Source organism: Benincasa hispida, chromosome 6 (genome assembly GCF_027475165.1).
Source record: "Benincasa hispida cultivar pf3 chromosome 6, pf3_genome.v1.1, whole genome shotgun sequence".
NCBI classification, from domain to species: Eukaryota; Viridiplantae; Streptophyta; class Magnoliopsida; order Cucurbitales; family Cucurbitaceae; genus Benincasa; species Benincasa hispida.
The window spans coordinates 24,866,688-24,892,417 of NC_143483.1; the positions used below are offsets into that span (position 1 = coordinate 24,866,688).

Consider the following 25,730-nt stretch of genomic DNA (forward strand, 5'->3'; position numbering starts at 1 on the left):
TCCTAACAAAGCCCTACTTTATTCTTCTATATAACAAATTTTTGCTCAAAAATGCTTTTCTAGTTTTAAAATAGAATGTTTACCTCTTCTTTATCAAAACAACTTGCTGTGTCCATAGGCGGTGGTCAAATCTTGCGTCATTTATTAAAGACCGTTGATCATGGTTACATCCTTCGTTTTGGCTTGTTCCCATGGGTGTCATGCGAACATCCAACCATGGTTGTGTGCCAATTCAACTGTAACTCATGATATTCAGAGGAGTTGTCTCTTGCACTCTTTTATTTTTCTTTTATTTTTTTTCAAAAAGTTTTTCTTTTCATTTTCATACTGCGTTGTTCTTGGAAACCCACCTTCGTTTTGGCTTGCTCCCATGGGTGTCATGCGAACATCCAACTACAAGCAGTTTCCTTTCACAACTTACTCATATCAGATTGGGATTATTTTTGAGTTTTCCCTTGCGCTGACATTGGAGTTTTGTATGACTTTTTTTTACAGAAAACAAACGCATTTTCTTAAAGACCACATATTCTTGATCCCATCTGCTCAGACCTTCCCCACCCCTAAATTTAGAGATGCGCAAGGTCTTCATTACATTGTTTGGATAGACTAGACAAACACGAAGAAAAAAATTTCAAAAAGAAGGTTTGAGCAGAACTTTGAAAGATAAAAGGTAAAGTACTGCTAAAGCTAAAAATTAACTAAGTGTTAGTCAGAAATTACAAAGTGTGGGAAATGTTTCTAAATATAAACATATTATACATCATGGCAACGCAATGAAGAACGCAAAAATAAAAGATCAAGAACATCGTAAATATGGACAAAGGATGATAAAGAAAAAGGCACAGGCAAATAGAGGAAATATGTACTAAATTGTATTGAATATTAACTAAATATACAAATAATTAAAAATTAACGCAATACAAAAATTGTTGACCTATACAAAGAATCAAAGAATTTAGATTAATTTAGAAAAAATAATGAATTGAATAAAAATACAGAATGGCCGCATAAAAATCTAAAGATTATTGTTGAGGAGCCAGAGGGTTTGGAGGAGGATTCTGATGCGGTACGGGTGGAGTCTCTTTGAAAACCAGATGCTGCCTGAGATGCAGAGGCAGTATGGGACCATGAAGATATGCTGTTAGAAAATTAAAGTACTCATGGTTGCGCTCCCAAGCTGTTTTTGGTGTCGATGGACCTTATAAATATTGTGTTGAATATTAATCAATACCTCTCTTGTCGTGGCAGCATTGCACTGTATATCGTCGACTTGCTCCATTACCACATCAAATCTCTGGTTGAAGAAGGCTTGTTACTGAGCAAAAGAGTTTTTGTTGTTTGGAGAAGAGGGACAACATTTTTGCTAACTCAACAGCTAAGGAGGTGAAAGTGGGTGGTGCCTGCGACGTCTCGCCAGCAACATTTTGGGGTTGGGCAGAAGTGCCTTCACCCAAATCGTATGGGTCATCAACATGCGGTGGTGGAAGGGAATGTTGCAGTGATGATGCTGAAGGTGAGGGTGAGGCTGTTGGGTATGCAATTAGAGAATTTGGGGCGAGGAGAAGGCTTGTAAGGTGCTCATGAAGTGGAGAAGAAGGTTGTGCAGGTGGGCTCAAAGGGCTTGGAGGGGGATTACTAAGGGTAAAGGGTCCAAAGGTTCTGTTTCTTGCGATGGTAATTCCTGGACCTTTTCTTTTCCTTTATCATCTCTGCGTTGTCCTTTGGTCTGGGTTCTTGCGGCGCATTGAGATCTATTGCGGGCCTCTTTAAAGGTAGCTCTGGCAATGTGGGGAGTCTTTGAGGAGGAACCTCAGGATTTTGATATTGATGAGGCCGTGGACTTTGTGCATGGGCTCTTCATCAATGCTTACGCCCATTGACAGGCACAAACTTGAGATAGTCCATGGAAAGAAGTATTGTCCTCTAATGTGCCTCACCAATGCTCTGAGCTGTCTTGCGATCAACTGCCGTACATCGGTTGGAATGCCATGCGCAATGCAGTATGCGGCCATGACTCGATCCCTCGATACTATTTTGTCATGCATTGTTGGGATCAGCCGCTTCTTGACCAAATAAACCAAAAGCCTTCCCTCTGGGAGCAATGATTTGGACGCCAGGGTGCAGATGCCTTTCAAATAAACTGTCCACTTCGTGCCCAGTTGCATTAAGACTCGCAGCACATCTTCCATTTGCTGTTCAGTGGGATCATCAATGATTTTGTTGCCTAGTGCATCCGGGTTATCCTTCATCTGGTATAGCTCATTGATGTCCCTTGCGCTAAAGGACACCATCTCCCCTTTTATGGTCACCACATCCTTGGTGCCATGTAACCGTCCACGGTAGAAGTCCCTCACTACCCCTGGAACCACAATGGCTGGGCACTGAAAAAACGTGTCCCAACCATGTTCCACCATCACGCTCGTGACAAGGTCCGGTAGTGGCGTTGGCGCAGGGAAGAAGCCCATCTCTATCAACATGTCATCATTTTCTATTCTCTTTTATGGATGCCTCTTTGCCAACGCGGGCTCGCTACTCTCCGCAATTGCTTTACCCTTATCTTTGGTCAATGCAAGACGGACTGCTTGTCTCTGCTTCTTTTCCCACTCTTTGCATTGTTCCTCCTTCTCGCTTTCATTGAGTTCTTTACCCTTCTTCTTTTTCAAGCACTGCATGTTGGCTTTACGCTTCCTTTCCTTCTCTTCTCTCATTCTCCTCTCTTCTTCTGCCTTCTTTTTCTTTTGTTCTTCTTTCTCTTCCCTTACTTCTCTTTCAAACTCTTCTACAAACTGCTCGGAGGCCAACAAAAGTTGTTGTTCCTCTTCGAGCCACCTTATTTCTTCAACTCTCGATTTTTCATTATTGCGGTGCACCTCCTCATCATGCAATCTTCTCCTTTGGTCACCTTCTGTGATGATGAGGTAGGCCCGTGCCATTTTTTCCTACCTCTCTTCCTCTTCCTTTCTCCTCCTTTCCTCTTCTAATGCGTTGATCAAAATTGAAGGGTCAATGGTAGACCCTTGCGGCGCATTCTCCTTGCGACACCACATCAGGGGGGTATCTTCTCCTTCTTCGCCTTCATCGGTCGCAACCAACTGCATTGTTTCAGGTTGCGTCGGTTCCCTTAGTTACGCTGGTTCCCCCTCTCCTCCTTCACGGAGGTGGATTCTCCATCCATCTCTGGGCTTGTAGCCCTCTTCTTCTTTTCTTCTTCCTTCCTCAGACGCCTTTCCTCACGCCTCCACCCTTTCCTTTCTTCTTTTTCCTTCCTCCTCTTCTTCTTGGTCTCCTCGTCTTTTTCATCCTTCTTTTCTTTATTATTTTTCTGCTTGCGATGATGAGAGGGCTCGCCTTCTTCAACCTTTTTTCCTTTGCTCTTCTTTTTCTTCTTTTTCACCTCAACCACCTCTGGTTGCTTCACCGCCGTAACTCCCTCCACTGCAACTCTGGAGGGTCCATCATAGGTTTCTGCATTTGCAATCTCCTCAGGATCCTCTAATGTCAGAGTGCCTCTTCTTGTCTCCTCTTCTACCACTTCCTTCGTCACCACCACTTCTTCGATCACCGCCACTGTCACCTCCTCCGTAAACAATGGTTGGTTTACAACCCCTGCCTCAGGCAATCTTCCTCCTTCCTCCAAGTTACTCAGAATGTTTCCGAATACCTCCTTGTCATCTCGTCTCTTCTTTTCTCTTTTAGTGGAAGGTGTTGAGGGTGAAGCAGAGGGTTGGGAGGTTTGGTTGGCCATGGATGCTTAGGTGAAAGAAAACTGGATAGGTCGCTAAGGTTTCGGGGAAGAAGAAAGCTCTGTATGCAGGGTGCTAGGGTTTTCAGATTGCAAAAAAGGTAAAGTGTGCTCACAGATGGGGGAAGTTCCCTTTTATAGGTTGGGCCTTAGTGGGCCTAACACTATTTTTGCGGTGGTAGGCCTCGAGACACTTAAAACACCCGTCATTTGAACTCCCCTCATTTATGAGGTTTCAGAGTAAACGTCCTTTCGTTTGCATACTCATCATTTCATTGGAATATGAAACGATTGGACTTCTCAATTTTGCAAAAATAATTTTCTTTAATGTTTTATTCAAATGGACGCAAGGTAAAGATTTAACGCAATGAGTTCATCAATGTAAATGCCTCTTTGCAGAGGACGGGCAACAACGCATGCATCCCCGCAGGACACCCCTTAACTAAATGCATTTCTGGAGGATCAGGCGCACGGTATTTCTACTAACGTAACACTACCTCAACATAGTGGAAAAGTACCAGTTCAGAAGCAAGTTCACCTACAAAAGATAAAGCTCCTCAAGACGTGAATTCTCAATCAATGTAACCTCCAGATAATGAAACATAGCAAGAACAGGACCTAAACAGACAACAAACACAACAAGAAGTAAGGCGGGATCCTCCACCTTTCCCGTCTAGGCTGAAGAAGAAAGACGATAGTAAGCAATTTCAGAGGTTCTTGGATGTTATCTGACAGCTACACATTAACATCCCTTTAATAGAAGCACTAGAGCAGATGTCGAGTTATGTAAAATTTCTCAAGGATATCCTTGCAAATAAAAGAAAGATCGGGGAAAATGAAATAGTTGCGCTAACATATGAATGCAGCACACTATTTCAAAACAATATCCCCACAAAAATGCAAGACCCTGGGAGTTTTACATTGCCCTGCACGATAAGAGGAAGATGGTCGGGAACACGCTGTGCGATTTAGGGGCAAGCATAAATCTAATGCTCTTGTCAATTTTTAAGAAGCTGGATGTCGACAACACAAGACCAACTACGATCACATTACAGTTGGCCGATAGATCAATTAAGCATCCTGTGGGCAAGATAGAGGATGTATTCGTGCAAGTGGTCAAGTTTATCTTTCCGGCAGATTTTTTCATATTGGATTACGAATCTGATAGAGAAGTCCCTATCATCTTGGGTCGCCCATTTCTCGCAACAGGGCGAGCACTGATCGATGTGCAAAAAGGGGAATTGACCATCGGGGTCGACAATCAGGAAGTTAAATTCAACGTGTACAATGCGTTGAAGTACCCAGGTGACATAGAAAACTGCCCATATATTAAGGAACTGCGAGAAGAACATTGGCACGAACCCCTGAAGGAGCTGGAGGAAGAAGATCTTGGAATCTGCGCAATATTGGAGGAGGACTGCGCCGCGATTCATACTGAATCAAATTTTGAACCGCTCAAGTTATCTGAACGGACCTCACAACACATTAAGCCATCTTTGGAAGAGCCACCTGTGCTAGTGTTAAAGCCGTTGTCGTGCACCTTAAGTATGCTTACTTAGGAGTAACAACATGCTACTAGTTATCATTTCCACATTGCTGAGTAAGGAGAAAGAAGATGTGCTCATACAGATCCTAAGAAATAACGCAAAGGCCTTAGGATGGACCTCGGCAGACATTCGAGGAATCAGTCCCTCGTATTGTATGCACAAGATTCGTCTGGAAGAAGGAAAGAAAGGATCGATAGAAAGGCAACGCCGCTTGAACCCGACTATGAGGGAGGTCGTAAAGAAGGAAATAGTGATGTGGCTGGATGCAGGAGTCATCTACCCAATATCTGATAGCAGCTGAGTGAGCCCAGTGCAGTGTGTTCCAAAGAAAGGGGGGATGACAGTTGTCACTAATGACAAGAATGAATTAATTCCCACAAGAACAACTACGGGGTGGAGAATTTGCATGGATTATCGCATGTTAAATTTGGCCACTAAAAAGGACCACTTTCTACTCCCGTTCATTGATCACATGCTAGATAGACTTGCGGGGAATGAATTTTTCTGTTTTCTTGATGGCTATTTAGGGTACAATCAAATAGCAATTGCGCTGGAAGATTAGGATAAGACAACATTCATGTGCCCATTTGGTACGTTTGCATTTCGATGCATGCCATTTGGACTCTGCAATGCGTCAGTCCACTTTCCAACGATGCATGATGGCAATATTCTTAGATTACTTGGAGGAGTCAGTCGAGGTATTCATGGATGATTTTTCAGTCTTTCGCAATAATTACGACTCCTGTCTATCTAACCTTGAAAAGGTCTTGAAGTGATGCGTAGCAATAAATCTTGTTTTGAACTGGGAAAAATGTCACTTTATGGTGGAAGAAGGAATAGTTCTGGGTCACAAAATCTCTAAAGTGGGATTGGAAGTTGATCAGGCAAAAATTGACGCAATTTCCAAGTTACCCCTACCAGTGAACGTGAAAACACTTAGGAGCTTTCTGGGACACGCTGGGTTTTATAGAAGATTTATTCGAAACTTCTCCCAGATCGCAAGGCCCCTAAGTGCGCTCCTTGAAGTTGATCGAGAATATAATTTTGATGATGCGTGTACCAAAGCATTCAATACATTGAAAGATGCGCTCATCACTACACTCATTCTGGTGGAATTAATTATAAATGTTTGCAATTACACCAAGTAACACAAAAAAGATGGAAGACAAGCCAAACTTTACTCTGTTTTGCAGGAGACCAAGTCACCACTTGTGCTCAAGGCTCATGAGAAACTAATCAACATATCTCTATCACATTGCGCCCATTGATCAACCTTGAAGAGAAAATTACCGAAGTAACGGCGCAATGCGTTAGTCCGTCCAGAGCTATGCTTCGACCGCATGCAGTAATAAAAACAAACACCGCATGCAAACCTACGATCGAAAGATGCAACTGAGCAACGCGAAAGAAGAGGATTGAGACACATGTACAACTAACGGTTGTGCAGAATTGATGGTCTGATTGCAAAACATAAGGAATAATATCCGTCCATCTGCAGAATTACCATAACCATCAAGTGGGGACCATATGGCTATAGTCAAAGGATCTGTTCCTATAAATACCCCAACGAATTCAGAGAAAATTATGCTATTTGATACTAAGCTAAGTGTTGTAAGATTTTCAAGAGAAAAAGGCTGAGCTGAATGCTGAAAAGAAGAAAACCGGGAAGAGAAAAAGATAAGGCCGAGAGGTAAATATTATATCCGACCAGCTGTATACTCAATCGAAGCGCTGTGCAGAGACCCCTGCTACTGGTGGAGCAAGCCTGAGAGGGAAGCTCTTCCTGCCATAAAAACCATCCTATCTGGCAAGCAGATCTCCATTGAATTTGTGCTAAGACATTGGCACCTGATTGTATCTGTTCTATCTCCCTTTCACTGTATTCCATGTTTTCTTTATCTCTACATTCACACATCATGTATCAAACACTTAGTAGAAATATTAAATGTTTCGATAGATTTCATTTACCATTCTCTGTCTATTTCTGTTCACCCATTAGTCACTTTCTCCATGATGTTTTCTTAATCTCTTGATGCTCAATATGAATCACCAAGATCTTAATATGTATTCAAGTTATCAAATACGTTTAGCTAAAGCATGCTAGACGACATCTTCACCTATGAGAGCAGAAGTGAAGATGTCATTCTGCTCTATCGAGAGAAGGTCAGAAGAGTGCATTAACTAAAGCAAGCAGTACTTCTAAACATGGAAGAAACCTTGCATTCATTACGTTAGACTCTGTTTTACCACAGACATGTGGGAAACACGACCGATCACTGAAAGGTGTATGCCAAGAGAAGAGCGGAATAGTATTTGTACCTTCAATTCGATTAAGAACTTGCGTTGTTTGTAATACTTGTCATTCTCTTTCTAATCTGTTCACAAGACTTGTCGTCGCATTCCACGTCTTTGCACAACCTTCACAACCAGCCTTAATCCTTGAATCTTGCACATAAACCCTGTATCTTGTAACATTTATTTTAGGTTTATTGTATTTTCATGTTTTATTGCATCTTACTGCTTTCCTTTATTTTACTGTAATTTACATACAGTACACACTTTTATAAAGAATTGAAAAACCCGGTCGCATATACCATGAACATACCACAATAACCGGCACCACTTCCCCATGTTTGACCTCGGATCACACCGAGAAACTTGCGGTGGAATTACACTTGGTTCCATCGTAAGGAAACTTGTGACAACACAGGGCGTATTACTTGAGAACTCTAATTAACGCATAAATAGTAGTAGTATCGCATCATCATAAGCATTAAATATCATACATACAAATCACTTTACAACAACCATTTGCATTGATGTGTGACGCGAGCGGATATGCTGTGAGTGCAGTATTAAGTCAGCGCAAGGACAAGGTATTGCATCCTATTTATTATGCGAGTAAAACATTGAATGATGCGCAGGAGAACTATACAATCACAGAGAAGGAAATGCTCGCAGTGGTATTTTCTCTGGAAAAATTCTGATAATACTTAATCGCAACAAACGTTGTGGTGTAAATGGATTACTCTGCGATTAGGTATTTGATGACAAAGAAGGATGCAAAACCAAGGCTTATACAGTGGGTGTTGCTACTGCAAGAGTTTGACCTAGAGATCAAAGATCGAAAGGGCACCGAGAACCAAGTCGCGGATCATTTGTCAAGATTGGAGAATTGCGAGGTTCAAGGTAAAGAAAAAGATATTAAAGAAAGATTCCCCGATGAGCTGCTGATGGTAGTAGGCATTAATGTTCCCTGGTATGCGGACATCGTGAATTTCATTGTTTGTGGTCAAATACCAGATGACTATACTTACCAGCAGAAGAAGAAGCTAAGACATGATGTCAAATTTTATTTCTGGGACGACCCATTCCTATATCGACTTGGTCCTGATCATATATTACATCGATGCGTTCCTAAGCACGAAGTCAAGCAAATTCTGGAGATGTGTCACGAGTCCCCTTACGAAGGACACATTGGGGGGCAGCGGAATGCCGCAAAGGTTCTACAGTGTGGCTATTTCTAACCAACACTATTCAAGGATGCCCAAGCCCATGTTGTGCAATGTGACAGATGTGAGAGAACGGGGAATATGTCAAAGAGAAATCATCTTCTCTGTTTCTGCTTCACACATAAGACTTGTCACCGCATTACACGATCTTCATATAATCTTCATAGCCAGCCTTGACCTCAGTATCTTGTATCAACTTAGCTTAGATTTACTTTATCGCAATTTACTTTAACGCAATTTATGTTATTATCGCATTTTTACCGCTTTACTTTACTTTATCGCATGTTTAATTACTTGTACACAAACTCTTTTATAAATTGAAAAACCCCTGGTCGCATACATCACAAACATAATGCAATAACATCAAACAGTCCCTGTGCTCGACCTCGGATCACACCGAGAAACTTGCAGTGAAATTATACTTGGTTTCAACGTAAGGAAACTTGTGACAATACACAGTATACTACAAAAACATTCATTAATAACGCATATCTAGAAGTAGTATCACATATCATCGCATAAAATCTATGTCATCAAGCTTATGGCATGGACTTGCATCATGCTAAAAAATACGCGTAACAGTGTCATGCGAGCATTCAACTACGATTGTGTACCAAACTCAACTTCAACTCTTAATCCTCAGCCAAGTTTTACTTTTGCTGGTTAGTGGAGTTGTCTCTTTTATTCTTATTTTCTTTCTTTTTTTTTTTTTTGTATTGCGTCGATCTTGGTAAACTAACTTCATTTTGGCTTGATCCCATGGGTGTCATGCGAACATCAACCTACGAGCAGGTTCCTTTCACGACTCAACTCTTATTAGGTTGGTATTTTCCCTTGCACTGACAGCAGAGTTTTTTTTTTTTTTTTTGACAATGATGATGACCGCATTTGCCTGATATAACCACATCCGCTTGATCACATCTGCTCAGACCTTCCCCAACCCCAAATTTAAAGATGCGCAAGGTCCTCATTGCGTTGTTTTGGACAGAAAAGACAAAACACTTAGTCAAAATTTTGAAAAGAAGGTTTGAGCAGAGTCTTGTAATAGAGAAGGTAAAGTAGAGCTATTATGATGAATTATCTAAGTGTTAGGCAGAAAATGCAATGTATAAAAAAATTTCGCTAAGGTTACGCATACTGCTCATCATGGCAGCGCAAATAAAGAATGCAAAAGAAAAGAAAATAATTGCCACAATAAATTGACAAAGGATGATAAAAGTAAAGAGGCCAACACATAAGGAAAGAATAATCAGTTGTATAAAAATTTGTCTAAGTATACAAAGAATTATAATTATCACTATATAGAATTGTAAGCATATACAAAAGAATACAAGGTATAGCTATCTATAAAAAAATGAATGGCCGCGAAAAAAAATGCAAAATTGTGGAGAAGGTGGTACACCCCCAAATTTAGAGTTGCGATGGGGACTCTTGGTGAGGAAGATGTTGTGGAGGTTTCTGTAGATGTGGAGGCACCATGGGACCATGTAGATATGCAGTTAAAAAATTGAAGTACTCATGGTTGCGCTCGGCCATCTGTCGTTGATTCAAGCGAATGATAAAATGTTGCATTGAATATTGACCATCGCCTGTCGCAACATTGCATTATTGTCTCGCAACTCTGCATTGCTCTCTCGCAACTCCGTTAATGCATGGTGGAAGAAGGTAGCTCTTGAGATAAGAAGACCTGCATATTCTTTAATGCAGCAGCAAGGGATGCGGTGGACGGTTGCGTCGTCGATGTTTCAACAGCATTAGTTTGGGGTTGAGCGGAAGGGCCTGCTCCCAAACCGTGTTGGTCCTCAACATGCGGCGATGTTGGTAGTGCAAGGTGAGGTGGAGATGGATGGCAGGGGGACGCTGCTGAAGATGCGGGGTTGGAGTCAGCGGCAAGGAGGAGGTTTGTGAATTGTTCGGGAAAAGGGCAAAATGGTTCATTTGGAGGGCTTGGTGGGCGAATGAATAAAGGCAAAGGGTCTAAGGGTAAACTAGTTTTCTTCTGCGGTGAACTTTCTTGGACGATTTCCTTTCCTTTGTCATTATGGCGCTGCTTCTTTGGTCTTGGCGGTTATGGCGCATTTAGATCAATGAGGGGCCTTTTCGGTGGAAGCTCGGGGCAATGCGGTGAATCCTTGAGAAGCATTCTCAGGATCTTCGTGTTGATGATGCTGTGAACTTCTGGCATGGGCTCTTCGTCAATGCCCTCACCTACAGATAATCATAGGCTCGAAATTGTCCATGTGAAGAAGTACTGACCTCTCACATGGCCAATAAAACCTCAAATCTTCTTTGCAATGAGTTGGCCCACATCGATTGGAATGTCGCGCGCTATGCAATATACGACCACAACTAGATCCCTTGAAATTGTTTTCTCATGCATTGTTGGGATGAGTCGCCTTTTCACCAAGTAGACCCAAAGGCGCGCTTCTGGTAGCAGCCGGTTAGAGGCGAGGGTTCTTGTGCCTGTTAGGGACACCGTCCACTTGGTGCCCGGTTGCATTAATACTTTCAGCACATCCTCCATATGCTCTTCTTCAGGATCATCAATCAACTTGTTACCCGGTGCTTCTAGGAGATTCTTCAACTGATAGAGTTCATTGATGTCCTTTGTGCTAAACGACACTAACCTCCCTTCGATGATCACTGCATCTTTGGTGTGATGGAGCTAGCCGTGGTAGAAGGCCCTCACTACCGGGCATTGGCAGAAGGTTTCCCACACTTGTTCCACCACAACGCTGGTGATGAGATCCAGTAGTGGCACAGACGCAGGAAAGAATCCCATTTCCATTCATAAGTCATCATTTTCTTTCTCAGTTATTGGGCGCCTTCTGGTCGACGCAAGCTCGCTGCTCTCCACTTTAGCTTTGCCCTTTTCTTGAGTAGACGCAAGGCGGGCTTTCTATCTTTAGGTGAGTTCTCTCACCTTGCGTTGCTCTTCTTTTTCCCTTTCCCATTCTTCCACTTCTTTTCTCTTCCTCTCTCTGACGCACTGCACATTTGCTTTGTGGCGTCCTTCCTTCTCCTTATTTTCCTTCTTCTATGCTTCTTCTTCTTCTCTCATTTCTCTTTCAAATTGTTCCGAGGCGAGCGCAATGTACTGCTCATCCTCAAGCTTTCTTCTTTCTTCTTCTTCCACCTTTGCATTGTCACGTGAAACTCCTCATTGTGAAGTTTTCTGGCCAAATCGCCTGCTACGATGATTTGGCGCGCACGTGACATTTTTTCTTTCTTCTCCTCTAATTCTCTTTTCCTTTTCTCCTTCTCCTCTGCTATGCGTTGAAAGAATGTTGGGTCACTTGTGGACCCTTGCGATGCATTATCCTTGTGACGCTTCATTAGAGGGGTGATGTCAAGGTCTTCTCTGTCTTCAGACACAACTAATTTGGTATGCGGCAATGAAGCTTGTAGTTGCTGACATCCCCTCTTCCACCCTTGCGGTGGTTGATTCTCCGACGACGTCTAAACTTTCCGCCGTCTTCCTTCTTTCCTCCTCTTTCTTTAGGCGTTTCTCTTCCCGCCTGCGTTGTTTTCTTTCACTTCTCTTCTTTTCTTTCTTCTCCTTCTTCAGCCGGGCGACTTCATCTTCTTCCGCCCATTTTTCTTTACTTTTTCTCTTCTCCTTCTCTTCCGTCGTCCCCGGCTGCTTCTTCGCCTCTACAACCTCCAAAACTGCCCTGATGGATCCCTCATTCGAGTCTGTTGGGACAGTCTCCTTAGGAACCAAAACGGCCAGGGCCATTCTCAGTGAAGCCACCGCCAACTCCTCCTTTGACGGCAGGGGCTGGTTCACTACTCCTGCTTTCGGTAACCCCCCTCTCTTTCTAAATTTCTCAAAATATTCCCAAATACCTCCTTGTCGTCCTTTCGTTTCAGTTTGCTTTCAGTCGAAGGTACACCTACTTTTGGTGTACTAAACTCGTTTTCAGAAGTTGCCTCCTATTCTACTGAGTCTCTAACTCTTTTCCCCTTCGGATCTGGGTCTGACGAGACCTCAGGACCTCCACTGGTAGGGTCAATATTCCTCTTCTCAGTCATCTTGCTCGGTCTGTCTCTTTTCCTCATCATCTTTTCCTAGTTATTAAGTACACATGTTAGGGACTTATCTATGGGACATTAATCTAATGCATGAACTCTCTCTTTCACCCAAAGTCTTATGTTTTAGTACTAAGCTAGCTTAAATCTTTCCCAAACTTACGTATAACCCATCCTTTAATACCAAGCTGGTATCAACTTAGACTTTACACTCGACCTTTTCCCGGGTTTTACGTAAACCTTTGTTCTGATACCAAACTGGTACCAGCTAACTCTTTAACCTTCCCAGAAACTTATACTGGATACCAAGCTGGTATAAACTAATTCCTCAATTGTCCCAAAAACTTATGCTCTGATACCAAACTGTCACACCCCACCCCAGACCACCTTCTTAGCCTAGAGAAAGGCATGACTACAGTAGTTACCAACCCTTGGGCTGACACTTACTGCCTAATAACTCTTGCGGAATAACTCTGATACCAATTATAATTCATATGCAACGGGACGTCTTTAGACCCACAATTTATTAACTTAGAAACATAATATGTTTAGAGTCATTACAACACTAGATTTACAAGTCCCAAAACTCATAAACCCTAGTCCCTATATGAATAATAGCAACATGTGGACAATATTAACCGTAACCACCTTGCAAACGGTTACAAGTCTTTTGGTCCTTTAGTGGCAGAGCAGACGCAGAGCTATCTTCAGAGGATTTGACTACTACCTGTGGGGGGGAAAAACAAAATCTTTGAAAACGGGGTAAGCTTACGCCCAGTGAGTGACCGAGAATGAACATCATAAAAGTCAAATGCTCTTTCTGCCTCCAGCAACGCACTCAATGGTCGTGCAATCTTTGAAAAGTATTTCACAAAACGTCGATAAAAGCCAGCATGTCCTAAGGAGGTTTTGACAGACTTCACATTCGCTGGAGGTGGAAGCTTTTCAATCACCTCAATCTTCGCCTTGTCCACCTTTATCCCGTCCTCGGAGACTTTGTGCCCAAGCATAATACCTTCCTTCACCATGAAGTGGCATTTCTCCCAGTTCAGCACAAGATTCGTCTCTTCACATCTCTTCAGTATCTTCTCTAGATTGTTGAGACAGACTTCGTATAATTGCCCCTACACCGAGAAGTCGTCCATGAAAATTTCTACAGGATCTTCAAGATACTCTGAAAAGATGGTCATCATACACCTCTGGAATGTGCTTGGCGCATTGCATAGGTCGAACGGCATGCGTCGAAACGAAAATGTTTCGTAAGGGCAGGTGAATATGGTTTTCTCTTGATCCTCAGTAGCAATCATGATCTGGTTGTAGCCAGCATATCCATCCAAGAAGTAGTAGTAATCATTTCCTGCTAGATGGTCTAGCATCTGGTCGATAAAAGGCAAAGGGAAATGACCCTTCTTTGTCGCCGCATTCAGTTTGCGGTAGTGATATGACTTCAACCATTGAACCATTGCATGTACTTAAAGGACCAATTACAAGAAGCAAGGAAAAGAAGATTCAAGAGGCATTCACACTACATCTTCAAAAACTAGAAAATTCACAAGAATCGACAAATAATTTTAAGACCAAAGTTTTATATAATGTTAGTTCAATGAGTCAAGAAAAGAATGACATGAAGATGGCATGGGAAAAGTCCTATAGTTTTTCTTATGGTCCTATATTTCGTTAATTGATGACCTAAGTAACTTAATCTTAATCTTGAGCTAACTATGAACTCCTGTTCACTCGGAATTATCCTCAGATCTGTATAGGTGAGGGCAGCTCATTATCGCTGGCCCAATAAGCCTCCCATTTCAAGGGTAAGATCAGGTGGATAATTAAGAACATAGGGTGCAAGACGAAATTCACTCTTACCCGTTATAGGGATAGTAGATAGGTTATTCCCTTTCGTACTAAATCCATGTCTTGAACAAGGGGCCCACCCTCTCATTGGCCCGAGAGGGGTTCGATTTATAGGTTGGACCTTAAACCAATTGTTCATTAAAGGATCAGTGGAACTTAAGGAATAAGATGTGGTCTCGGGGTAAAACGGTTTTTATGACCCAGTCGAGATTACGAACAACCTGTGAAGGATTAGCTTACTAATCATGGTTATATCATATAGACACAAATATATCTATAGTGAGGGGAGTGCAACTATGGGACTATAGTGGAATGACCCATGAGTTAACGAATGTTGATTAGCTCCATCTAAAGAGTCCATGATCTATAGGCCCATTAGGTTCCCCTACTAGCTCATATGGAATAAACTTAGAGCGGTATGATAGAATAATTCGAATTGTTCGAATTAGGTGAAGAGAGAGAAACAGACAAGCATATGTGATATAGTGGTCGGTTTTTTCGTTTAGTGTTACAGCTTTAATATTTAAATGTGATTTAAATAACAAGAATATGAATACGTTCATATTCAGAAGCTCGAAAATAATCGAAATGGTCAAAGATGTAAAAAGTCAAAGAGTTGACTTTTAATTTTAAAAGTCAAACTTTAACGAACCTTATATTCAAATGTGATTTGAATTTCGAGAAAATGAAAGTAGATTCATGCTCGAGAGGTCAAAATTAGTCAACACGGAAAAAATCATAAAAAGTCAAAATGTTGACTTTTTGGTCAAAGTTTGACTTTGACCAAATGACTATTTTGCCCTTTGACTAAAATTAGTGAGAAAATCCAAACTTTTGTTGGATAATACCACTAACAAAATAGTGGGCTAGGTGTCGGCTCATAGTGGAGACATTAAGCCCACTTAGATAGTGGATTCTAGGTGTTGGGTTTTTATGATTTTATTTCATGCAATTTTGCATAGCCCTTTTCTATAAATATGGGTTTGTCATTTTGGATTATTAAAGACTTTTGGAAATTTTAGAAAATTAGTTTGTAAAAATTGGGCTAAAAAAATCCAAACCCAACCCAAATTTCATTCTACTATTTCCATCTTTTTTTCTCTCTCTCGGGTTTTTAATCCATCGGGTCCCACAACCTTGTTCTGAGTCCAGAGGATAGTAGATCAGCTCTAGCGGTTGTTTGGTTCGTGTTCGAGCGGAGATAGATGAGTTTCGGGAGCTTTAAAGGTATTATTTCAAAATAACCCTAATTAATTCATTTGGGTTGCATATTTAATTTGGGAAATTAGAGTAAAATCGATTCTCATTTTCGCTGCGCATGCCGCTTTTTCCATCAAGCTCCACCGCTCTTCCATGGCACCAGCAGCAGCCTTGACACACATCCGCTGGAAGCAAGACATTGCTTCCAGCTGGTCTTTTCATTTTTCTCTTCTTTTCTTATATTGTATTGTATTACATTTTGGATTAAGGAATTAATACATTATGTGTTCAATGCATTTCTATGTTTCCTTCGATTCCACCTCCATCTTTCTTTACTTAGCATCCTTAACTTTCATTGCATCACTTAGTGAGATTGCTAGAGTATCGCATACTTAGTCATATGGATTAGAGATATGAAACATGTAGCAAACCACCGGGAGGTGTGCGCTCCGTGAGTGTGTGAGAAAACCTTATTTGCTTAGTGTGAAGCTATAGCAACGCCTGTCTACAGGAAGATGCAATGCTTGTCTATGAGTAAAGTCAGCGACAACCAACTGCCCGGGAGGGTAAGTGGTTGGTCGCATTAAGCAATGTAAGCATGTATTCACTAGAGATAGGAATAATCTTGCGCCAGCCAAGTTTATGTGGTTATCTTGTCTTATGTATGCATCCATCACACCTTTAGAGCTACTCGAGAGAAAGTCAAAAGAAAGAACCTAAGACTTGAGAGAGCTAGGTTAGAATCGATGCTCGAGAGAGTTAGATTAGGTTTTGCATAAGCAAGAAGGAGGAACTTAGGAATAAGCTTCGTTTGTTATTACACAGCATATGCACCCTACGGAGAGGACAATGGCTGCGTCCAAGAAGTAGGATACGGTGGCTGTATGCGTTCATCTCGACCCTTTTGCATACAAATCGCATGCGTCCTAGAATTAGGCTCTAGTGTGTGTAGCATGATCGCATAGCTTGTGTTGGTTGAGGTTGCCTTGCGTTCACTCTTAAGGGTTGCGATGAAGACATCTTCACATTTTATCTATTTTCCCATCCGTTTACTACGTGTCAACAGTTGTCGTGTCTTTACCTCTCATTCATACTTCTCATTGCATTGTCTATTAGTTAGGAGTAGGAGTAGTGTTAGCTTATACCCTCCATCATTCTTTTATTCAACCGCCGCAAACACATTACTGCATACGTCTAGCTACAAGTCCCTGAGTTCGACCTCAGAATCCGAGAAACTTGCATTCACGTTATACTTGGTGTAAGTGTAAGAAAACTTGTGACAGGAACGCATGGTCATCGCATACATTCGTTAACGCATAGTTTCATTCCAACACATGACCACCGACGCATGATAATCAACGCATACCCTTAAGACATGCATCCAATATTGCGTTCACCTAATTTTAGTCATCAACTCTTTGACGACTTGGTAATTAATTTTTGGTCACCAGAGACCCTTACAAATTAACTTAGTAAATGTAAAAGAAAGCTTAAACAGAGGCAATCATTCTGAAACATCCATCAATTCACATCCACAACTATATCTAACATTTAAACGCATTGTAAAAGGCTTAAAACCCACCAAGACTGTAAATATAAATCAATACATCCATTTAATTTGGAATATCAGAAAAACCTGGCTCTGATACTAATTGAAGGAATCTAAATGTAAAGAACCAGTAAGCGGAAGCAGATTGTTGCAAATCCCATTGTGAAAGAACATGAACATTTACAATCAAACAGGACAGTTATGAATCGGTTCTAAATTACAACATACTTCAAAGTTAAATACAAAAGGATCGAGTAAGACAATACCTTTGAAGATTTATTTTCTTCACGTATTCCCTCGATCAAACTCGAACGCGTTGATCAGCACGAATGCAATGAGCAAACCAGTAAACAACACGAATTGGAAAATCCTCGATGACAATCGAGTAAAACTCGATCCCCAACCCTCGAAAGGAAGTCGACACTACCACAAAGGCTGCATTGGGCCAGCGATAATGAGCTACCAATGGGATCTTATGGACCTATAGCTAAAAGCTCCAACGATATGTGAATAATTGACTAAACTCTTTAATCATTATATCCACTATCCGTTAACTGCCGAGCATTCACTAAAGACCAACAGCTGCATTCTTCACAGATATATTTCTGTGTCCATCAGATATAACCAATCAACAGTACGACGACCTTTCACAAATCTCTCATAAGTACAGCTAGGCCAATCTACCGTTTTGCCCCTATAGTTACATCTAACTCCTTAAGTACCACTGATCCCTCTAATGAACAATACATCATAGTCTCACTATAACTAAACTCATTTCGAGCCAAGAGAAGATGTGGCGCCGCATTGTTCAAGCCCCGAAATTAGCCCTTAAAGGAGTAATTTATCTACTTACCCTGCTTTGGGGAAGGAGTGAATTCCATCTTGTATAGTTGAGTTCTCAGCTCCCTAATCAGACGAATCCCCAAAGTGGTAAGTTTCAGTCGACAATCTGGCCACTCGCACCCATGCAAATCAAATAACCGCCCTCATAGGCAAGAGTTGACAACTCACTCAAGATTAAGGTCATGTTACCTATGGTCATCCTAGTAAAATTAAAGTCTCTGTCACGAATGGCATTATATAACGAGACTAAACATTTCGTAATCTGGTCTTACGCAAACTCCTTTGTATAGAGTATCTCCACTCACATGTCTAATACATAAATGATCAAGATCAGATCATTTGTAGCACTTTACAACGTTTGTAACACCTATAAAGCGAGCCACACTTGTAGTGTCACTAGGATAAGGTATTCCTCCTTTATCCATATACTACAGACCATTTAGGTTATCACTTTAAAGCATCATCGAGCTTGGTCCTTTTTTCTTTCGACACATGAGCATATGCAATACTCCCAAACACCTTGAAGTGACCAATTCGAGGCTTTCTTCTATTCTATGCTTCTTGAGGCATCTTGTCAAGCACACTTTTGGTTGGTGCTCGATTTTCCAAATAAACTGCACAAGCTACGGCCTCCGCCCAAAATTCCCTCAACATCTTCTTTGTCTTTAGCATGCTTCTTGCCATGTTCAAGATTGTCCGATTCTTCCTCTCCACCACCCATTAGTTGCGGTGTCCTTGGGACTGTTAACGAACGTCGGATGCCTTTTTCATCACAAAATTGTTTGAACTCATTTGATGTGAATTCACCACCTCAATCGGTTCTCATGGCCTTAATTGTAAGGTTGCTTTCATTCTCCACACGTACCTTAAATCTCTTGAAGATTTCAAATACTTCTGATTTTTCCTTCAAAAAGTACACCCATGTTTTTCTAGAAAAATCTTCAATAAAAAGAAGGAAATATTTACTTTTACCATGAGACTCTGGTTAGATCATTCCACACACATCGGCATGGATGAGTTCTAAAGGCTTCTTTGCCCTTGTCATAGACTCCTTTGGAAAACTACTTCAATGATGTTTTCCAAGCAAACACCCTTCACACACTTGGTTTGGCTTGTGAATGTGTGGTAAACCTTGCACTATCTTCTTCTTCGACAAATCTTCTAGACTTCCAAAATTGAGGTGCCCGAACTGTAGATGCCATAGCCAAGCGAGATATTCATAACACGTCTTCAAGCATTTTGGAACATCATTTCATATATTCAAAGGAAACATTCGGTTTTTGGTCATGGAGACTTTAGCAATAAGTCTCTCATAATTATCCCTCAAATACAAACAATTTTTTTTCATTTGAACTTCAAAACCTTTCTCTAACAAGTTTCCTATACTCAATATATTATTTTTTACATTGGAAATGTAATAAACATTTGTGATATATTGATTTTCTCTATTTTTTAACCGAATGAGAATTTTATCTATTCCTTTGATGGCGGCCAAAGAATTATCTCCAAAGGCAATATTACCTTTCTCCATCTCGTTCAATTCCACATACATCTCGCATTTTCCACACATGTGATTCGAGGCTCCTGTGTCAAGATACCACATACTATCTTGACTTTCTTCTTCTCCCTTTGAAACCATAAATAAGGTTCTATTCTTCTCTGCATAATTGGATTTCCTTTGATGAGCTTTTGATGTGCTAGCGGTTGATCGGTCCTGATGCTTTCGATCAATCGACTCTGTTTGAGATGAGTAACACTCATTCGCATAATGTCCATACTGGTTACAATTATGACATTTTACCTGAGATTTATCTCTCCCGGACCTTCCACCACATCTTCCACGACCTCGACCTCCTCTTCCTCTTGAGGATTCAGACGAGTTTTGAGAAACATCGGTATTGGCTTCACCTGTTCCACCATGGCCTCGACCACCACGACCTCTTCCACGTCCACGACTATGGAGTCAAAATCAAGGAGGAGAATAGTCGTGGACGTCCACAACCTCTTCCACGTCCATGACCATGGCCTCAACAACTTCTCCAACTCAAAATCAAGGAGTAGAATAATCATGGACGTAGAAGAGGTCATGGTGGTCGAGGCCATGGTGGAAAAATCAGAAGTATTTGAAAAACATGGGTGTACTTTTTGAAGGAAAAATCAGAAGTATTTGAAATCTTCAAGAGATTTAAGACACGTGTGGAGAATGAAAGCAACCTTATAATCAAGGCCATGAGAACCGATCGAGGTGGTAAATTCACATCAAATGAGTTTAAACAATTTTGTGATGAAAAAGGCATCTGACATCCGTTAACAGTCCCAAGGACACCGCAAAAAAATGGCATGGTGGAGAGGAAGAATTGGACAATCTTGAACATGGCAAGAAGCATGCTAAAGACAAAGAAGATGCGGAGGAAATTTTGGGCTCGTGCAATTTATTTGAAAAATCGAGCACCAGCCAAAAGTGTGCTTGACAAGACGCCTCAAGAAGCATAGAACAGAAGAAAGCCCGAGATTGGTCACTTCAAGGTGTTTGGAAGTATTGTATATGCTCATGTGTCGGAAGAAAAAAGGACCAACCTCGATGATCAAAGCGAGAAACACATCTTCATCGGCTATGATGCAAGTTCAAAGGGTTATCGTCTTTAAAATCCTTTGAATGGGAAGGTAATTATTAGTCGTGATGTTGTTTTTTATGAGAAACCCTCTTGGAATTGGAATATACAAGAGGAGGAGTATGATTTCCTTCCATATTTTGAAGAAGACGATGAAAATGAGCCGACCATGGATGAAATGGGTGAAGGTTTGCCCATTATAGTGCCATCTCATTCGACCGATCGATCATCATCTAAAGGTTCATCCAGTAATTCGGAGAACAAAATTTGCCCAAGAGGAACTCAAAGTCTACAGGAACTTAATGAGGTAAATAAAAATCAAAATGACATAATTCTCTATTGTCTTTTTTGTGATAGTGAGTCTATTAGTTTCCAAGAAGCCACCGCAAGCAAGAAATGGAAGGATGCAATGGATGAAGAAATTCGAGCGATGGAGAAAAATGACACATGGGAGTTGACCAAGCTTCCAAAAGGGCATAGACCGATCGGAGTGAAGTGGGTATACAAGACAAAGAGAAAAGTCAATGGCGATGTTGAGAGGCACAAGGCGAGACTAGTGGTGAAAGGGTATAGCCAACAACATGGAATCGACTATGATGAGGTATTTGCCCCTATTGTTCGCCTTGAAACTATTTGTTTGATTATTGCTTTGGCAGCCCATAATCATTGGAAGATACATCAAATGGATGTCAAATCAACATTTTTTAACGGAATTCTTGAGGAAGAGGTCTATGTGGAATAACCATTGGGTTCTTGCTTACTTCGCTAGCAAGGTCTTCCCGATTGTCATCAAACAAAAAAGGGTTCGACCAGACCAGCTAAGAGATGGGCAGTGAGTTCCGATGAAGAGTCGTAAGTCAAAGAGTCTGAAATTATGAAGTCAAAGGTGAAGAAGATAATATGCTTCGATTGAAGAATGAACTTTATGGTTTAAAGCAAGCACCAAGAGCATGGAATTCGAAGATTGACAAGTACTTTCAAGAGAAGAAATATATGAAGTGTCCTTATGAGCAGGCCCTCTACATCAAAATGCAAGGTGAAAGCATATTAATCATTTGTTTATATGTTGATGATTTAGTAGTTACCGGAAACAATCCTAGCATGTTTGATGAGTTCAAAAGAGATATGGCATAGGAGTTTGAAATGACGGGCATTGGTCTCATGAGTTACTATCTTGGGATCGAGGTCAAACAAGCTGAAGATGGGATTTTTATATCCTAAAAGAAGTGCTCAAAAAGTTCAATAAGAATGATGTTAATCCAGTTGGAATACTGATGGAATGTGGAGTCAAAATTACCAAGCAAGATTGAGAAGAGAAGGTAAATTCTACATATTTCAAAAGCTTTGTTGAAAGTTTGAGATACTTGACATGTACAAGACCGGATATTCTTTATTCGGTTGGAATTATTAGTCGATTTATGGAGGAACCAACAACAACACATTGCAAAATGGAAAAAAGATACTTCGCTACATCAAAGGGACGATTAGGTATGATCTTTCTTATGTCTCTTCTGGAAATTTTGATATTATTGGTCATTGTGATAGTGATTATAGTGATTTGGATGATCGAAAGAGCACTATAGGGTTTGTGTTTTTTATTGGTGAAATGGCATTCACATGGATGTCAAAAAAGCAACCCATAGTCACATTATCAACATCCGAGGCAGAGTACGTCGCAGCAACTTCATGTCTATGTCATGCAATTTGGCTAAGAAACTTAGTGAATGCGTTAAAGTTTCAAATGGAAGGTCCCAAAAATCCGGTATTTCATGGGAGGAGCAAGCACATTGATACACGATTTCACTACATTCGGGATTGTATTACGAAGAAAGAAGTACAAGTCAAATATATCAAGTCACAAGACCAAGCGGTGGACATTTTCACGAGGAGATTACTTGGTGTAACAAATCAAGTTTAGGGGGTGTCGAAAAGTTTGTCATTATTAAACTTTATTTGTGGCATTTAGTGTGACTTTTGGGTTTAGTGACTTTTACTTTTTTGTAACCAATAGTGATTTTTGAGTTATAGGAGTTATGTGAGTTATGAGCATTTGATGATATTTATAGCTTTAAACTATTGGCATTCCTATGGTTATGTTTGTAAGCCTATATACAGACATGCTTAGTTGAATGAAAAATATATCTCTCATTTTTCATATTTGTCCTCCACGTTTTTTTTTCTAACAGATAAAACACCTTAAATAAAAAGTTAAAAGGCTACTAGCATAAGAGTCATCCACTGAACTAGGCCTTGAACCGCCCTTCAACAAACTCTCTGCAGTGATTGTGTAGCAAACTTATTGTGCAATCTTGTAGCAAATGCTACACGATCGTGTAGCATTTGCTACATGATCGTTATTATAAGCTTAAAAGTGAGAGAACAAGGCCAGCTTCGAGAGTGAAGATTTAAACGATAAAAAAACATTAAACATAGAAGTCAGATATTAAACATAGTAGTCTGAGAATACTTATATAAAGCCATCATCATGTGAGTGAGGATCAGAAACCAGCAGCAGCCGCAGCAAGATGAAGAGCAAGAGGCGTCACTTTCCTTCTGAAAAATAAATGAACATTTGTGGGTTGAACAACTCAATGACCAATGCTAAAGAAGTAATAAAGGGGTTGGTTAATAAAATAACATGAGAAGGAGGCTGCTTGTGCAATCGATCACTTGTAGTTTTATTATTATTATTTGGCCTTGATAGAAGTTCAAAAGATTCACAAACAATAGTAGATAGATATTTCCAACAAATTTATGATGGGAAAGATAAATTTGAAGACTAGGTAGGAGAACATGAGTTAATATATACCAGGAGTATGAGATAGACAGGGAAGGGCGTGTTGAAGTTGAAGAATAAAGATTTAAAACCTAAGAAAACAGTTAACATATAGGCGTTTAATAATATATATGTCATATCACCTTGTGGGTGAAGATCAAAAATCCAAGTTATGGGGTTAACGTCTCAATGGCCAATGATGCTTACAAGTAGTAAAAGGGATTGGTTAATCAAATAACATAGAAAACCAATGATAATTACCAGTTGTATATCTGCAGAATTCAGTAGTAATATTGTTTTCCCCAATTCCGTACAGAACTTTGGCCTGAAGGGAAGTGGTTGGGTAATCAGAAGGCATCCCCTGAGGCCTAACCTTGAGAGTGAGATAGAACATACAACCACACACAACCTGACTGCAAGCCTTTTCAATCTCCACAAACTCAAAGTCGGTACCCTTTCAAAATCTGTAAGATTAGATTAGAGAGATGGAGTACACATTCTGAGAGTTGAAATCTTTGATGCCAACTTCAGCACATTCTCGAAGATAATCGCTAGATAGGCAGCGTCTGGAAACCCGTTCAAGTCCACCACACATACCATTATCAGGAAGTGAAGGAATATCGAACCCCTGCCCCCATTATTAATTATTAGTAGTATTCCCAAAAAATCCCAATCCCAGAATTTAAAATAAAAATGATGACCTCACTTTCACCTTCCCAGGGTTCATCGTCGTCCTCGAACTCTAACGTAGTTTCAGACTCCCAGTTAGGGTCATCCGGGATTCGTCTGATGGATGAAACTCCGAGATAGGCAGGCGGCAGGGTTTGAAAGACGACGAAGAAGCAGCCATCGTCAATACAAACGATTTCACCTAATTCAAACTAACAACTCACAAACAAACATCAAAACCCTATAAACCCTAACTCAGAAAAACAAATAGAGAGATTCAAATAAAATCCAAACTCAACATACTGTTCTCAAAAAAAGATATGCAGAGAAGAAACAATTAGAACTCACCAATCTTGGAGCCTGGAGAAGAGGGGAACAGGGAAGAGAAAATGGTGCACAGATGCGGTGATGGCAGGACGGAAGAAGAAATAAAAAGAAAAAGGGAGAACTGGAATGGAAGGAAGCATTTTTTTTCCTTTTTTATTTATTGCTTTTAACTAAGAATCTCCCAAATGATTTTTTTTTCCTTTTTTCTAAAATCATAATTCATAATTTATTTTTTCCTTTTTCCTTCTTTCTTTGTGTTGGCCCCAAATGCTTTTATGATTACCATTTGCATTGTTTACAACTTCAATTATACGAACTAGAAAGCTTTTGAGATAATATGAATTATCAAAATAATATTAACGACTTTGTAGTGGCTTGTTATATTAATTTTTAAAAAATAATTTAACCATAGAGGAGGAAGTTACATTTTTAGCATCTAAATAATAATAATAATAAATAAAGTATATAATGTACAATTAATGTTATTGCCTTTTTTTTTATTTTGGTATGGATAACTTGTTGGGATCTTTTAATTACGATTTTAGGGATTTGTGTCTTTAATTAGTTTTATTATAAAAAATGGAAAATAATAATAATAATAATAACAACATTCTATCTTATCTAAAAAGGCTATAGGGAAGGGAAATACTATTGTTTTTCTCTTTATCTCTTTTCGTTGTTGATCATACGATTATATGATGTAATTTCATAACAAATTCAAAATTATATATATATATTATCTAATTCTAGCTCATGTTAAATAATAAGACATTCTTTTAAAAACATTTTTGTCTAATTCTACATCACATAACGACAAAATAACAGTTTTTTTAAAAGAAATCATTTTATCTAATTTTGATTAAAAAACTTTTTGTTAAAAAAAAATAATTTTATCTAATAATTTTGATTAAATAAAATATTATTTTATTTTTATATGGTTATATTGCTATGGAAGATAATTTTACTTTAATTAAGAATAATTGATACACCTAACAACCATCTATTATCTTTGATTTAAAAGTCTTGATTTTTATTATTTTTAATCATTTTTGGATTTATTTTTAATC

At 40.0% G+C, this 25,730-nt stretch overlaps 1 protein-coding gene across 8 annotated transcripts in view; it reads right to left on the reverse strand.

Moving 5' to 3' along the window:
* LOC120080384 (uncharacterized) overlaps positions 1-24,964 on the reverse strand; it is a 38,706-nt gene extending 13,742 nt beyond the window's left edge. Inside the window, exons 1-4 of one of the 8 annotated variants that reach the window (XR_016530365.1) lie at positions 24,685-24,903; positions 24,374-24,548; positions 23,929-24,295; positions 19,967-23,444 (exon numbers count right to left, since the gene is read on the reverse strand). Coding sequence is in view for 1 of the 8 variants with exons in the window: in XM_090315061.1 (XP_090171187.1) it covers positions 3,122-3,745 (624 nt within the window). In the remaining 7 variants the exon portion in view is untranslated. Of the gene's footprint in view, positions 1-856; positions 23,445-23,928; positions 24,296-24,368 lie in introns of those variants that run through there. The other 7 variants (XR_016530367.1, XR_005482502.2, XR_016530363.1 and 4 more) reach the window with 7 other exon arrangements.
* Between the last annotated feature and the right edge of the window lie 766 nt (positions 24,965-25,730).